General features: G+C 43.5%; 1 protein-coding gene across 2 annotated transcripts in view; it reads left to right on the top strand.

The window, feature by feature from the left end:
• LAMA1 (laminin subunit alpha 1) overlaps window positions 1-16,255 on the top strand; it is a 679,286-nt gene that overhangs the window by 575,200 nt on the left and 87,831 nt on the right. For both annotated transcript variants that reach the window (XM_069620697.1, XM_069620696.1), the window contains exons 52-53: window positions 2,025-2,139; window positions 11,084-11,254. In XM_069620697.1, the coding sequence (XP_069476798.1) occupies window positions 2,025-2,139; window positions 11,084-11,254 (286 nt within the window). The remainder of the gene's footprint in view (window positions 1-2,024; window positions 2,140-11,083; window positions 11,255-16,255) is intronic.

Here is a 16,255-nt window from a genome sequence, read left to right as displayed (position 1 = left end):
GAAGGTGGAATTACCTCATAGATTTTTCAGGGCAATTCTTTCATCCTTACACAGGTTATCATGATTATTTTTTGCAAGCAGCAGTGTCTTCGTTTCCGACAATATTTATTTTTCAAAGGCCAATATTTCAGGACTCACCATGTTTGTTGAAGGAAGGAAAGTGGAGGATGGTTTTAGCCATGTTTTACTTCTTTCTCGAGGAACTTCAGAAATTGGATCTCTAAGGAAATATTTCAAAAGTAATAGTCTGAGAAACCATTTTAACTCTATTTCGGTCTGGAAAAGGTCTGCTCTATTGATATGCACAAAACTAAGTCCTTTACTAAGTCCGTTACTTAGAACATTTGTTTCATGAGCCGCCAGTACATGATCATGTTATCCTCCCTCCTCCAGATTATTGTATTGCTTTGGGAGTCTGTTATTATTATTTTTTTTAATAGTATTTATTGGGTATTTATAATGCGCCTATACACAATGTGTTTTGGGGTGCAACAAGACAAGAGGGTGGGGCAACAGGGAGGACAAAACAAAAACGATCCTACTAGGCCTTGTGACATTCGGAACGTGCAAGTGCAGTAAAGAGAAGGGCAGGGAAGAGGGGAGTAGGCGGAAGTGCTGATCAAGGCAGATGGGTCTGTGAGAGAAAGCCAGTGCCAGGGGAGACGAGGTGGACAGAGCCAGGGGAATGCAGAGAGTGCAGGGGAAGGAAGGTCCACAAGCTAAGCGCGAGGTAAGGGGCAGGAAGGGCTACAAGGTTGTAAGCCCAGCCAGGCTAGTGGAGGGGGGAGTAGCCCGGAAGGGCAGGTGTGGGTACGTGGGGGGATCAGGGGAGACCGAGTGTGGGGGTAGACTGGATTAGGGGGGCTTAGTGCCTTGTAAGACTCTGAAGGAAACTGGCAGCCAGTCAAGAGGCAGATGGTGACATTAGCAGGCGAGGAGGAGAGGGAAGAAAGAAGAGAAAATTAAGGTCTTGAGAAACTTCTGGAACTTAAGGGCATCCCGCTCAAGTCTGAGAGGGGCAGGGAGGCCATTCCAGAGGGAGGCGCAGGCGGATGAGAGATCTACCCCTCCCCCCTCCACCCCCACTCTCTGCTTGGAAAACATCTGATCTGCAGAGATTTAGAGCTAGACGACTGAAGGGCTCTAACAGGGAGGTATTTAGAGAGAGAGAGAGAGTTGGATGTAGAGGGCTCCCAGGCCCCAGAAAGCCTTGTGGATAATGCAGAGGGTCTTCAACTCGATACTCGCAGCAACCATGAGCCAGTGGAGAGATTTTAGGGCTGGAGAGATGCAGTGCTGGGCTTGAGGCCAAAGATAAGTCTTGCAGTCCTATTTTGGATTAGTTGCAGGGGGCGATGGGAGATTGAAGGAACACTGAGGAAGAGGCTGCTGCAGTATTCCAGCCTGGAGAGGACCAGAGCTCTGGAGACATTGAGACAAAGAGGAGGAATCCATGGGATGAAGGAGTCCATTAGAACAACAAATGACTCACCTCTCAGTAATGTTCTTTCCAATGGACGTTCCTCCCATGGATTCATCACCCTCTCTACCTGCCCCTCTTAGCGTATAGCTAATACACCTTGGTTCTGGGGTCCCTCATGCATCAACGTACTATGGAGAACGGGTGGAAGTAAGGTCACGGGGCGCAGAGCCTCTATACTACTCTACTCAATGAAATGCATTAACAAAAGACACATCCTTGTAGTGCCCAAAATTGGATTGTAGACATGTACATGCAGTTGTACCAGTAGTCCCACATAAAATACAATGTCTGTGTACAAAATAATAAAGATGTAAAGGGGTAAACAGCATGGTAACACAATGTATTGTCGTGCTTCCAGATGTGTGTTTTGTGCAATAATGTTCTAATGTGTTTTGTTCTTTTTTTATCCTTTCTGGTTCTAGTATGTCCCAGGGATTGCATAGTGACTCTGTGTGTTCTTTAATGATCTGCTGTTCACCTTTTTCTTGTTATCTGTGTGGAACATACATTTTACATTGGTTTCATGTGTTTTTCTTTACAGAAAAGAGCTCAGTAGCAGATCATTTGTTGGATGCATCAAAAGCTTAGAGATTGCACGTTCCAACTTTGACTTACTAACTAACTCCTACGGTGTGCGAAAGGGCTGCAAACTGGAGGTAGGATGCTTGCCTTGGGGGGGGCTGTTGAGTGGATTGCTGCACATGTACATTATGAACTATGCAGAGAAATAACTCATTCTCCCCTCTGCTCAGAATCCGTAAAAAGTATGTGATGCCAAAGCATGCAATTTGTTCTCTCGTCAGGACATTCATACACCTATTGTACCCACCAACAGAGTGAAATAATGCATTCTCTGAAATTGTCTCCAAATCACCAAATTCTTCCTCTTTCTAAAAAATGTCAGATGTTATTCAAATTATATTTCTCAAGGCGAATGTATTGCTCTTTTGGATTTGTTGAACTTAGGACAGAATTCAATTTCTTTTGGTTTTGCTGTCCTATTTTGTGGGACTCCTACAAACGGTTGCAGTGTCAGGGGGACTTCACTAGAAGTTATGGGTCTAGATTCACTAGATTATGGGTCCTACGGTAGCCCATGTGGCTGCTTTTTAAGGACCCCAATTTGGCCTCGAGATGATTCTATCAGACCAAGCTTGTGTTTTGGAGTAGACTCGTTTTGGCATCACCCAGGGTGCAGCTAATATTACCACATTGGCAGCCTGTGTACCAGTATGGTAGCCATTTGGGTACAATTGCATTTCTAATCCCAACTCCTTGCCATTTCGTTTTTGGCCCATCTCTTTGTCTGTGGGGAACACGAGGCTGGCCTAAAATGGTAGTTGTGCTAACACAGGGCCACTTTAAGTCGACCAATCCACTTTCATTTGTAGTTTAGACTGTCTTGGGCTGGTTTCCTGCCACATACAGGCCGAGAACATAACCTGTATATTTGGCCCTGAGTGCTTGGTATCATATTTCAGACTAGCCTCATTTGGCAGGCCACCAAAACCTTTGTGCGTCTGCCTGGTGCATGATTGAAGGACTGGGTTTTGACAGTCCATGAGTGAATGCCATATCTATGGGAGTTCCTGCCCATTCCTGAAATTCTTACCTGATTGATTGAAAAAAAAGATGGACTGCTGAATTTTTAGAACCAGTGATGTCCAACTGCAGGCACCTTGTTCCCCTGTCTCTGCCATGGTTTGTTCTTTTGGGTGGTGAAAGTCCTTCCTGGTATATTGCCCATCTTCCTCTTAGCATTCCTTGCTGGCTGGATTGGCTGTGCTTTGTTAGGACCATTGCTGGGTTGCTGCAATGTTTCCTTCCCACGAAATTGTCTACAAACTGTAAAACATTTCCTAAAGTGACTAAAAAGGGTACTTACCTGAACGTTAAAACATGTCATGGGACCCCAGTTGGGTCCCATTAGTTTTTCACCAAAGACTGGACTTAAAGGCCAGGCATTAAAGGGGATGACAGTGTGTGGCCAAGTATTATAAGGAATAAAATACCCCCTACTGTAAAAAAAAAACGATATTGCAAGTCACCTCGTAGTTCCATAACCTTGCAAATTAACTCTGCATTTGTCCATGTTCCTCTCTATGGTCACATACCTCCCCGGTGCCTTGTAATATGCTTAGAACATGCTGTATGGGGAAATATATTCCATATATTTACAGGATTTGTTATGGGTTGTGCAGGCTGCCATGTATTATAATCAGATAACTACAAAATCAGCCAAAATGCTTATGGCTGTAATGTGTCTGTCTTGCTTTTTTTCAACTGTAGAGGGAACAGGGGCCTAGCAGTTCCAGCCAGGCAGATCCTGTTAGGTGGTCTTTGACTTGCTTGGATGGGGGTGTGTTGCAATGTTCCAGTGTGATGTGTACGCGTGATGTGTACGCGCAATGGCATTCCATGAAAGAATGTTGGGATACCATTGCGCACAGCTGTGGTAAATGACAGTTGGCGCCAGCTTTTTATCATTGCTGGTCGGACCTGCGTTGGGGTCTTTTTATTATTGTTTTTTATCTCAAATAAAAAATAATACTGGGGACTCCGAAAACGAGCACCAGAGCCTGGTGAGATCCACTGGACTCAAGAAGACCTGCATTTTGAGCCATCCCACGTCGTGCTGCGACATTGCAGGGCTGCAATATCCTAGGACTCCGAGCCATCGTGCAGTGCCTGGTCTTTCGAATTCCGAATCAAGCTGAAACTTTGGTGGCATCCTGCTGGACATCCAAAGATATGATCCCAGTCCTTGAAGTTCCCTCACCAGAGTGCTGGACAAGATTTGCGACGTGAATCCAATTAGCAATGTTCAGTCTTCTTCTGGTTCCTGAAAAGGGTGCCAAAGCCACAGTCGCATCCAACCACAAAGAAACTCTTGCCTGAAGAAAACGTGGCAGAGACGATTTCCAGCAACCAGAGAGCCTGCTGCGTACCCAGAGCCTGCTGTTACCTTTCCTTCGAAGATAACTAGAGACTCTGAAAATGACAACCCCGACCCAAAGCCTGGTGTGATCCACTAGACTCAATAAGACCTGCATTTTGAGCCATCGCACGTCATGCTTAAACCTTGCAGTGCTGCATTGATCCAATACCCTGGGACCTAGAGTCAGTGTGCAGTGCACTGTCTTCCGAATCTAGCTGAAACGTTAGTGGCATCCTGCAGGACCTCCAAAAACATGAATCAAGTCTGAAAAGTCCCCTCATCAGAGTGCTGGACCTTGCAAGTGACTAGAATCTGATCAGCGATATTCAGTCTTCTGGCTCCTGAAAAGGTTGCAATACCACAGAGCCGCATCCAGCTGTGAAGAAACTCTTGCCTGGAGCCTTCTCCATTGATCCTTGCTGCAAAATCCCTTCTAAAGTCCTGTCTTCTGTCCTCATGACAAAGGAATACATCAACCAGGTTTTTGGCTGCAGATCCTGAAGTCTCCCCTGCTGCAACTCTTCGTCCGTGCTAAGGTACTGTGTTGAGTGGGGTATTTGCCTACCTTAAGCCTTTGTGATTCCTGTGTAGCTTTGGGGTGTTTCTTGTGATTGGGAGTCCTCTCATTCAGTTCACCCAGGCCCACTGCTGTCATCCTCCTAGGGTGTTTTCTCAGAAGTCCCTGGACCCTAACCAACACTAAAGTGAATTACTTGTTTAAATAATCTTCCACAAGAACTATGACTTTTTCTGCAACAGAACCCTATCTCACCCTCTTCTGCCTCTGAGAGAAATCATGCAATAGAATAGGGAAGGAATGTATATGGAAAAGATTCAGACTTGACAAATACAACACATTTTTAAAAGTGTACTTACTTGTGAAAGAGTTAGTTGGTAACTGTCCCTCTGAGAGTGAGCAGTTACAACAGTTCTTACTTACCTTGAATGTGTTTTGCCATTCTGAAAAGTATATATAAGGTTATTTTACTCACCTGTGAATTGGTTATGCCTCTTTCCCAAAAGTAATGCTGTTGGCTTTACTTAACTATTTCTTTCAGAATATTAGTGTATAAGTTCACCAATTCTGTCTTGCTTCCCCTTGCCTGCTGTATAGCCTGTCTAAACTAAGTCTGCCTTGGGTTTTACCTACCCAGAATAAGTCATTCAAAAAGTGTAACATTGGGTTTTGCTTACCCTGGTCTATTTTATACAGATTCTAAAACAGTCTTAGGTGTATACCTGCCTTTAAATTGATAGCTTGTTTAAAATGTATATGGGTTGTACTTACCTTGGCCTGCATTGGGCCCTCCTAAAATAAGCTATTACTTAGCTTAGTCTGGGTTCCACTGACCTGAAAAGCAGCTGTAATAGTATATTACAACATTAGGTTTTACTTGCCTAGAATAGCTGTGTGCCATTCTTACAGTGTTCTGTAGGTGTAGCTGACCTTGGTCTTCCTGGTGCAATCCTAAATTCCACTGAGCCGAAAAGCAACCATAGTTGTTTATTACACCAAAAGGTCTTACCTAGCATAACCGTGTGTTATCCTGAATGTGATTATCGGTACCTACTGTTCCTTGAATGAGTGTTCCACTATTCAGAAAAGTATACTTGACGGTTGGTTTACTAAGTGATTCCTTAACTGATTGTCACTGCACAACTGCTAGGGTCTGCTACCCTTGTATTATTGAAAGTAATAAGAAAGTAATTTATGGTTTTACTCCCCATAGGTGTGTCCTATCCTAAATGTGTTTGATAAGATCTGACTTGCCTAGAAATACTGTTAGTTTTCTGAAGAAGGTTTATGCTTTGGTCTGTGTACCTTCAACCATTGTGTTGTGTTTTTATAATGTGTTTATGACTCTATGGCAAAGTACTTACCCCAAGACTTAACTTGGCCTAACTTGTATGTATAATAAACCGTTATTTTGTATAATACTTCTGGTTGTCAGTGTTGTTATTGAACCCTTGGTATACTACAAGTTCTTTGTACCTTCCTACAGCCCTCTCTCCCTTCTAAGATAAGTCTGGCTGCTCTGCCTACGTTATCATATACTCAGGTGGTGCCGCCTTATACTAAGAGTGGAGTTTTGTACTGTCTCAGTTGTATGGTTTTGCTAAGCCCTTAGTTGGACTTCAGAAAAACTGGCCTAACATTGCCTTACGGGGTTTTAATGTTGTGGTAGAGTTTCTACCAGGGCGATGCAATTCAGTGCCTGATTGCTTATGATTGCTTATCAAGGGCTCCCATGGATGTCAAAGTACAGGAGGAGGACATGTGTGATGAGTGGATAGCAGAGGTGGAGCATACTGTGGACAATGCATTTTCCAAAGTAGTCTGGGTGGAGAGTGTTAGGGAGGACATAGACATGAAAGAGGTGGTAAGAAGAATTGAGCTTGGTTGGCGTGTTGGGGAGGCAGTTAGTCTTAGAGAGAATTTTCATTTCTGTGCCAATTCCCTTTAACCTTAGAGACCCCCAGCTCTTTTGCTTGACTCGGGGCATTTTAATTTTTACTCCTGAGTGAGTGGGACCTTTTTCTCACTCACTCATGTGTTTTCCTGACTATGATTTTCTATGTTCCTTACTGTTTTATGGAGTCTGGTAAACTCCATAGGCATCTGCTTTTGCATTGACACACATCACCTTTTGTGCAGTGTCACTGATAAGTCCCTTGGACTTCTCTTAATGTTTAACTGCATTTTCTTGGGTGAACTACTGTTTCCAAGATGACCCCTGTCGTACTTACCTTTACTTCAGGGGTCCAGCACACACCACCCTGTTTGGCGTGCTGTGGGGTAACATAAGTAACTCCTTTAACCCACTCTTCATGTAACATTTTGTTACACTAACTTACTTGAATGCCCCTGTCTTCTTTTTTCAACATTTCTTGTTAGTTCATTTCTTCTGGGCTTTTACTCTGTTGTTTGCATCAGCATTGAGTCCTTTGTGTGTTTTGCCTTTGGTGGGCTTTAGACCTGAAGTCCGCCAGTGCTCCAGTCTGTCTGGAAAGGTAGGAAGTGAGGAAGGGTCCCAAAACGTCCCTGTCCTTTGTCTCTAGGTGTACCTGAGTAAAACCAGTTCCTATTGGCTGGCTGGCTGTCCTGCAGGACAGCCACCATGTTGTGTGAATGACAGCCTAGGGCTGTAAATTAATGGAAACTTGCATAAAAAGTTATTTTTTTGGGACTAGAAGCAGAGTCGACCACTGGAGGACAACATCCGAAGCAGAAGACGCCAGCAGCACCCCCCTGGACTGCAAAGTGCCAGGTCAAGCCTGCTGCTGTGCTGACCCCGTTTTCAAATCGACTGGGAAGACCCTTGTGGGGCGACTTCCTCCCTTAGGCTGGGTGGACCAACTAGCTTCGAGACAAACTCTATTTTGGGGCATCTCCCGACTTGCTGCGACTTTCCAAGGCTGCAGAAGCCCAATACCTGGGGTACCTCAACCATCTGTGAATGAATCCGGCCAAATCTTCGTGGGTATCCAGAGGACTCTAGAGAAGCAGGAAATCTGTGTCCAGAGTCCAGGACCAAGGGATTAAGTATCTTCTAACCTGAGCTTTTCATTCTTCTTTGGCGCTGAGAAAAAGGTGCCAAAACCACAAAGAGCCTCTGAATTGACAGAAATTCATTGCTGCCGAGCCCCTCTCCCGAGTGCTGCTGCAGAATCCCGACAGATGTCCACCCTCACGTCAACACGACCAATGGACCAGGAACAGGGGTCTACTGCATTGCGTAGTGAAGGCAACCAGCTGGAACACTTTCTTCATTTTCAAGGTACTGTGGGGCTTGGGATATACAATCTAGTTGCCATTTGGGGTGCTTCCAACCTTTGGGAGTGCAATTTAACCCTAGACTAAGTTGACCTCAACTTACCTGCACTGGCCTTACAGCTTGTGCTTTCTAAAGGTGACTCCTCTTGAGATACTATAATTTCTCTTTTGAACACGGACAATTTAAGAACATTTTTCTAAGAAGAGCATCAGAACTTTGACTTTGCTCATTGACTTCGGCTGTCCTGGTGCCCTAAAGGCCTCCTTCTGAACCTATTGACTTTGGCTGTGCGTGTTACCTTACAGGTCTTAAATGTTTAACGCTTTAATGCTGGGATAATAGACTGTCTGCATCCTTGTGGGAGAAGCTAACATCAGCCTGTTCTGATCTAACCCTAACCTATCCTTCCTTAAATAACTCAATACTGCAAAGGTGATACCAATATAAATGTTATACTGACCTCAACTGACATCACCTCTGAGTGCTGGAACATGTGCAACATATGAATGAATTACTCACCTGATTTATTGTTCACTTTTTTAATTGAATCCTAACCTGGGACTAATGTTAAAACAAGCTGCTGCTTTTTAAAGAATGCTTTAAATATCTTTGTGTATAAATAATGTATTTATTATAACTTTAAGTGTGTAAGTGTTTACTTGGATACTTGTGTTTACTGATTTTATTGTACAGCTCTAAAGCTCACATTACCCCTCTTAAGAAAAGCCTGGAAGCTCAATCACACTACCAACTGTTGTAGTACAGGCCTATATTAAAAGGTGGGTTACCTAATACCAAGAGATAAGTCTTGTGTATTCCCACACCAGTTGGACTGCACTTATTCTTACCTAACAGTTCACCATATTACAAGGTGAGGGAGGAATTGAGCAGTTCGGTGTGGGGTTTGGCGAGAGGCGAGAGTTGACAAAGTGTGCCCATAGGGGCATTTGGGGAAAAGTTTGACCAAGCAAAGGTTAAGGGCCAAGTTCTGGTGGCCAGGGATGGACGCGGAAATTGATGATAAAATGAGGGCATGTATACAGTGTAGTGCGAGTGACAAGTCACTGAAGACTCAGAAGGTGGAGTTGGGAGGAATGGATGTTCCTGAGCAAGCGTGGGAGAAGGTGGCGATTGATTTCAGAGCTCGCAAGAGCTTGTTGGGGCAGGAAAACAGGTTCACCATTGTATTGGCGGATTATATGTCTAGGTGGTTTGTGGTGAAGTTTGTGAAGAGTGTCACGACTAAGCTTGTGATTGACTATCTGGAGAAGCTGTTTACACTGGAAGGATATCCGCCGTTATTAATTTGATTAATGGCATTCAGCTGGTGTCATAGGAAATGTTTAGATTCTTAGACTCCAACGGAACTCAAAATCACTGTACAGCTTTGTATAATCCCAAGGCCAATAGCCTGGTGGAACCAACTAATGGAATAATTAAAGAGACGATTCGGTTATCCCATGCCAATGGACTGGATTAGTGAGTTTTTGTGAGTGAGAGGATGAGGGCTTTCAGGGATACTCTTCATCTATTGACAGGTGTTACCCCGTTTGAAAAAATGAGGGGTGTGTATGCGATCTGAGCTGTACCCATATTGGTTGATGTATGAGCCTGTGGTGGAATGGAGTTGTGCGAGTGCGGGTGATGTGGTGAGGGTGAAGATACCCTTCAGCTAACCAAAGGGATGCTCCAGCTTCTTTGAATCTATTGAGGTTTTAAAGTTGGGCAAGAGACATGTGATTACAAGTTATGGGAGGCATTGGAGTATGGACAGAGAGGCTGTCGTGAGGCATCCTGAAATAAAAGAAATGAGTCACCTGTGAGAGATACGAAGATGTGGTTGGTGGTGGTGACAAATGGTATAAGGATGTGAAGTTTGGTAGTGGCAGGTGTGTGGGGGAGGCGGGAGGTTCTCCCCAAGTTGATCCTATAGGTGGGGAGGCATTTGCTGTGCAGGGTGATGTTCCTAGAGTGGCTCAAGATTATGAGAGTGGCGCCACAGTGGAAAACGTTGGTGGTGGGAATGAGTGCATGAGAAGAGTGACAGGACGGTTGAAGAGGAGGCCTGTTAAGCTGGATGATTATGAGGGGTTTTTTATTACCCCTTTTCCATTTCTCAGTTAGTGTCATATGTATTTAAATGCTGGAAGTTGTTTCAGTGTAAAATGTTATAGATTATTATTTCTTGTTATGTTATGTGAGAGGAGGAACATATGTTGTAATGTTCCAATGTGATGTGTGTGTGCAATGGCATTCCAAGGGGATACCATCACGCGCAGCTGTAGAAAATGACAGTTGGTTCCAGCTTCATATCATTGCTAGTTGAACCCGCGTTTGGGTTTTATTATTATTGGTTTTATCTCAAATACGGTGGTCAGTCATAATTTCGAAAAAATAATGTTGAATGACAAAAATTTGGAAAAAAAAAATGTTGAATTCCGTTTTTTTAAATTATATATTTATTTTGGGTTCCGGGAGTAAAAAAAATGGGTAAAACAAAAAAAAAAACTAAAAAGGGGGGTTGGGTGGGGGGAACCCCCCATTTCGAAAAAAAAAAAGTATTGAAAAAAAAATTCAACATTTTTTTTTCGACATTTTTTTTCGCGAAATAATGACTTTCGACATTATTGTTTTCAAAATTATCACTATAAACCCTCAAATACATATTGTGGTGATTATGACAGGGTGGTTGCGTTCTGTAAGGGAACAGACAGGCTAGAATTCTTGGCAAATTCTGGCAACGCAGTTCAATCCCTTTTTTTCCTATGATGAAGATGCACACACGGTATGACCTTACTCCTGGTAGTGACGTAGCCTTTATTCTCGCGATACTGGCCGACTCTTGAGAGTCCACTGACTGTTTTACTGTTTCTGTTTCCTGAACAGCCCGTCCGCAGTGCCACTATCTTAAGCAGCGGCTTCATTGAACTACCGCCCATTTCATTGTCCTCTAAGGCAGAGATCATGGCCACATTTGCCACTAAGAACGACACCGGCATCATTCTGGCAGGTCTCAGCAAGGGAACGAAAAAGCGGAGTCGCAGACAAGCACACGTGGTAAGCCTTTGCTTTCCCAAAGACAATGAAATATAAATACTGGGATTTCGCAGCCGATGTGTGGTGGGTATTGGCAACGCGAACATGGTGGAGCAATTTTCCGGCCTTTTTCGGCTTCACTGTGGGTTTTAGTGGCAAAAGAGAAACTAAAACCATGTGCACACGTTTGTAGAGAAATATTTTAAAAAATCTTGTATGCAGGCAAATCTCAACATCCTCCTGTATGCCCTGAGTATGTGTGTGGTAAAACATCCCATTGTCCGGATTATAGTGGTAATGGCCAAAGGTTGTATTTCAAATGCCTTCCATTTTTAAAATAACTCCTACTGTTTTGAGATCTCGTTGAGACACTTTCTAAATACATAGAATGCAGTGCACGCAGTGGTATAATTGTACCCAAAAAAGTAGTCGAACTGTGGTCTTGGCAGGGGAGAGGGTAGGCGGAAGCATAACGCAACATGTGACAAGGTGTTGGGGCCAGGACATTGCAATAGTCTAAGTGACTAGTAACTAAGGCTCTATTACAACTTTACACTTGAATGGCCAAATCCTCTTTATAGAATGGTGAGTTTGGTCGTAAAAAGTAGAGGAAAGGTAAACAAAAAAAACAAAAGTAGTGGAACACCGCTCCCGACCGTTCCGGCTCACTTCTATCACTGAGTGCATAGGTAAATATGGGGTATTCAACACATGAAGTGCTTTACGTCTACCCCATGTGGTAAACATGCCATGCCACCACAACCTCCTAATAGGTTAATCTTTTAAAAGCAGGAGATTTTTTCCCCAGTACCATAATAGTCACATGAGTTTTAAACGTCTGTTAAATGTAGTGTATCGCATATTTCACGTAACACGATTGTCATGTCTATTCAGCTCGTCCAAGGACTCTGTGGGCATGATTGCATGTCATGAATATTTAACAAAGTGAAGTGCGTGTTACAGCAATTTCTCAACATGCTCTCTGCCCGCCGTTCGTTACACTTGTATTTAAGTAGGTATTTTCAGTATTAATATAGTGTAAACCTAGCTTAAAAGCAGCGTAGCCTGTACAAAGGTCAATGCGTGGTCAAACACAATAGCGACATGTCATGGATATCACCCAGGATGACAGGGAGGCATGCACAGGTTCATGCACTTTATTGTCCCCTGCTGTCCGTACACTTCAATTACCTTCTGTCCATGGACGTGTCCAGGGAGTGTCCTGGGCTGACACATGCTACCCCTGGAATCTGATTGGACACCCCAGGTGCCACCCCAGTATCCTAAATTATGATCATTAAACTTTATACACAGGAATGTAAGACACTAATGTTAGTAATTAAAGTAGATATGGGGTGTGTGTGTTTGCACACGCTCAGTCTTCATGCCACCTCTGCATAAGTCAGTGCCCCACTTGTGCCACCCCATTCAAAAGAGTCTGGACACGCCCCTGCTTCTGTCTCTTCTGAAGAGACCGAATGCCAATGCTTGCTATACTTAAAACAAGGCAAGCATCATAACTGGCGTACAAGGGTCGAATCCCGGAAAATGCGTATGATACACTTTAATTAAAGTAGGTGTGCACAATGTACATTTCTTAACCATGCACACAGTGGTAAAAGGTATGCCTTGAGTTGTGATTTTGACCAGATATTATCTCATAGTTGAGCCAAAACTAAATAGAGCCTCATTACAAATTTGTCGGTCCGGTAACAACAGTGCCAGTAGGCTACCGGCACCGTTGTTACCGTACCTGCACACTATGAGTTCTGCTTGCAGGTGCCTTTCCAGCCACCATGTCTGACCTGAAGGGCGGACCGTCACCCACGAGCAGAACTCGCCGGATACACCGGCACCATTCATGAATGGTGCCGGTGCATCCGGCTTCCCCATTCCCATTGAGTCCAATGGGACTCAAATGGGAATGAGGAGGAATAATTTCAGGCACCCGGCAATGGGGATTTACCGGGTCCACCAAGACTAATGCCCTGGTACGTCCCCTTTGCCGGGTGCCTGTAAATTCGGTACGCTTCCGCCAGGTTCATAATGACCCCAAATTACTTCTTTCTGAGGAAATCTGAGGACAGCTGCACTGCAGTGTGTGGATAACGTTGCAACCCAGATAGTGCTGCATTGCTCCATCCCCACTCTCCTTGTGTGGAGGTGCAGCACTGACCCAAACCATGCACCTTGGGAAGAACCCCCAGATTGGACCAGTTTTTTGCCCTGCAGATTAAGCCCTTCAGATGCAGCAGTCAATGGGCTTGTGCAATGAGTACTTCACTTATCAATTAATTCATTAATTTTTGCATTTACAGAAGCACACTAAAGCCGGAGGCAGCAAGGTGCTGATTACTGTACCAAGTCAGGTAGAAATAGAAAGCAATAGTCGAGGAGTTAGAATGCAGGATAGAGGTAGTGTAAGAGACAGGTTATAAATGCCATAGAGGTTTAAAGTCAGTTTAAGGGCCATTTTTCCAATTGGCTTATGAAAGGCCAAGAGGACGGTTCAGAGTACAGGGCCAACAAACTGTTTGATGTCAATTCGTTGTTCAGTCCTATTTCCGATTCATCTCATGCCCCTTGGATCCCTCCCCCTGTGCCACCAGGTGTACGGGAAACATATTTGTATTTATTTGAATTATATAAATAATGGAGATCACGCTAAAACTGCACACGCCACCTTCTTTGTGGCACACAATTAAACTTCTTGTTACACAAATAAATCGCATAAATTGGTTGGTAAAAACACAAATCACAATACTTTATTCCAATTTCAATTCAAGAAATAATCAACACTGATCAATGAACAAAATCAGTTTTTATATGCAGTGCTGTGCAATTTCGATTTTCTGGCGTGCTTAGAAAGGCTAGCAGATTGGTTTACAGATTGGTACAAAAGCATATGGCAATTATTATTTCACTGCAGAGAAAAAGAAGATTCTATTTAAGGAAACCCTCACGCCCCCTGCACACCAATATACTGTTGTTAGTCAAACGTTATAACATATATTAGTCAATCTTGATGTGGATATTTCATAATAATCTTAATACATCTCAAGTCATTATGTATATGTTCCAAATTTATATTCTGAAATGTATCAAATAACCAAAACAAATATATAGGAAGATTAGTCAGGACATTTAATCCAAACAATTCTAACTCAATGTGTTCAGACATACAGTCCAAATAATTCAAAAAATCATATGCTCAATGCGTTTCGGCTATAGTAGCCTGCACCAGGAGCAATCCACTTAGGTATACTTCTATCCAACCATTTCAGGAAACACCTATGACCCAAGTAAAACATAGGGGCGTCATTATTTACAATTTTGCAGAAATGTTTCAGGTAGTACATACATTCATAGTTCATTAAGTCTTACTCGCATATATTAGACAGTCATTCACCTGGATTCAAGGACTTGAATTGAAGGGCTGCACTTCTGATGTGTTCAGCTGGACACATTCTAAGGTTCCCAATGGTGGTGAAGTCCTTGGCTTTCACTATTACGTACGTGAGGAGTACAAAAAAGGGGAACGGAGGTATGTATGAGGGCGGACTATCCTTAATCTCAAACCATATGGTCATCTAGAAGGTATAATTAATGGCGTAGCCTACCTTTTATGTGGAGCACAGATGGTAAGACGAGTCTTGGGCTCGCAGTGATCCCGTAATTATGGTACTATGGCATCACATGTATAGATGAAAATAGCAAGATACATATATTAGGCCAGCTGTGCGTATCCATAGCCTTAAACAGGTTATATAATGATAATGATAATGATGTGTTATTTATGTAGCCCCTTAATCCAAAGCTTATATCATATATATCATGCGTATTATGCACTGTCACGTATGGCCGGCTGAATGTCAAAATAAATAATATATGTAATGATGAGCTTCTCATTCGAGGTTAGTTCTAATAAGTCAATGGCCGGTAGCCATTGTCATAATTATATTTAGTTTTATGTAGCAATCTATGTGTCATTGGTTAGAACACTAAAGGAGGTAGCCGTGCCTTAGATGTACATATCAAGTCAGTTATTGATAGATACGACGTGAAGACAAATCCTATTTTGCATGCGAGTACAAAAAACGTAGAAAAAAAGGGATTGTTGTCAATTGTTGTCAATTGTAGATAGTGTAGACAGCTTCCATGGTGCACGAAAATAGAGAGGACCGATGTGTCCTGAGCGCAGTTAAATGTTTAGTTTGTGCTTGTGATGTCACTGCGTGTAAAGGTACTGACGTCATGTGTAAAAAAATGCTGCAATCCAGGTACGGATTTGGTAAGTATGTGACAATGTCTTCTGGTGTCATCTCACCGATCCACAGGGTTTCTGGTGGGTGGACTAAGTCAGGGTAGCGAAGTTAAATGATGAACCGGATTTAGACACATGGAAATGTGAAGAATTTGTTGTGTGGCATCCAAAGCACAATGTGAGATTAGTCTAGAGGGTAGAGCTGAAATTAACTCTTAACAAAAGTAGCTACTGCAAGTCTCAACTGAGAAGATCAAAGCTAAAGAAACTGAGGTAAGTACCTCAAGTCTGAACAGTACCTATGGTTTAAAGAAGAGTGGTCCAGCTGGCTTCTGTCCTGTTACAACGATACAGATCCTGGGTTCCTGGGCCTCAGTCGTGGGGACAAGAGGGAGGACGTCTGGCGGACTCCTGCGGCAGCAATTTAGAGGTCGCAAGCAGCTATTGGCTCTTTTCCGATCAGTAGCACTTTGCGGTTTCTGAGCACAGTAAACAGCACCACAGCGGGTCTTGGATACCAGTTGGGCTTCCTTCACTGCTGGAGTCCTGCACTCTGGTGAGGGAACTCGAGCTCTGGTCGTCCTACTTCTGGAGGATCCTTAGGAGACTCCTGGAGCTTCTTGCCGGATTGCAGACATTGCACTCGACTACGGATTTCTCCACGCCTGGCACTCGGTTCCTGCAGCAGCAAAGAAGTACAGCCAGTCGGGGAAGATGGTCCAGTGGAGTTTGTCTCAGGCTTAGTTGGTCCCACTAAC

The sequence above is a fragment of the Ambystoma mexicanum genome, chromosome 5q (assembly GCF_040938575.1).
Source record: "Ambystoma mexicanum isolate Mex_15411 chromosome 5q, UKY_AmexF1_1, whole genome shotgun sequence".
NCBI lineage: Eukaryota > Metazoa > Chordata > Amphibia > Caudata > Ambystomatidae > Ambystoma > Ambystoma mexicanum.
This window is presented reverse-complemented; position numbering and strand designations above follow the sequence as displayed.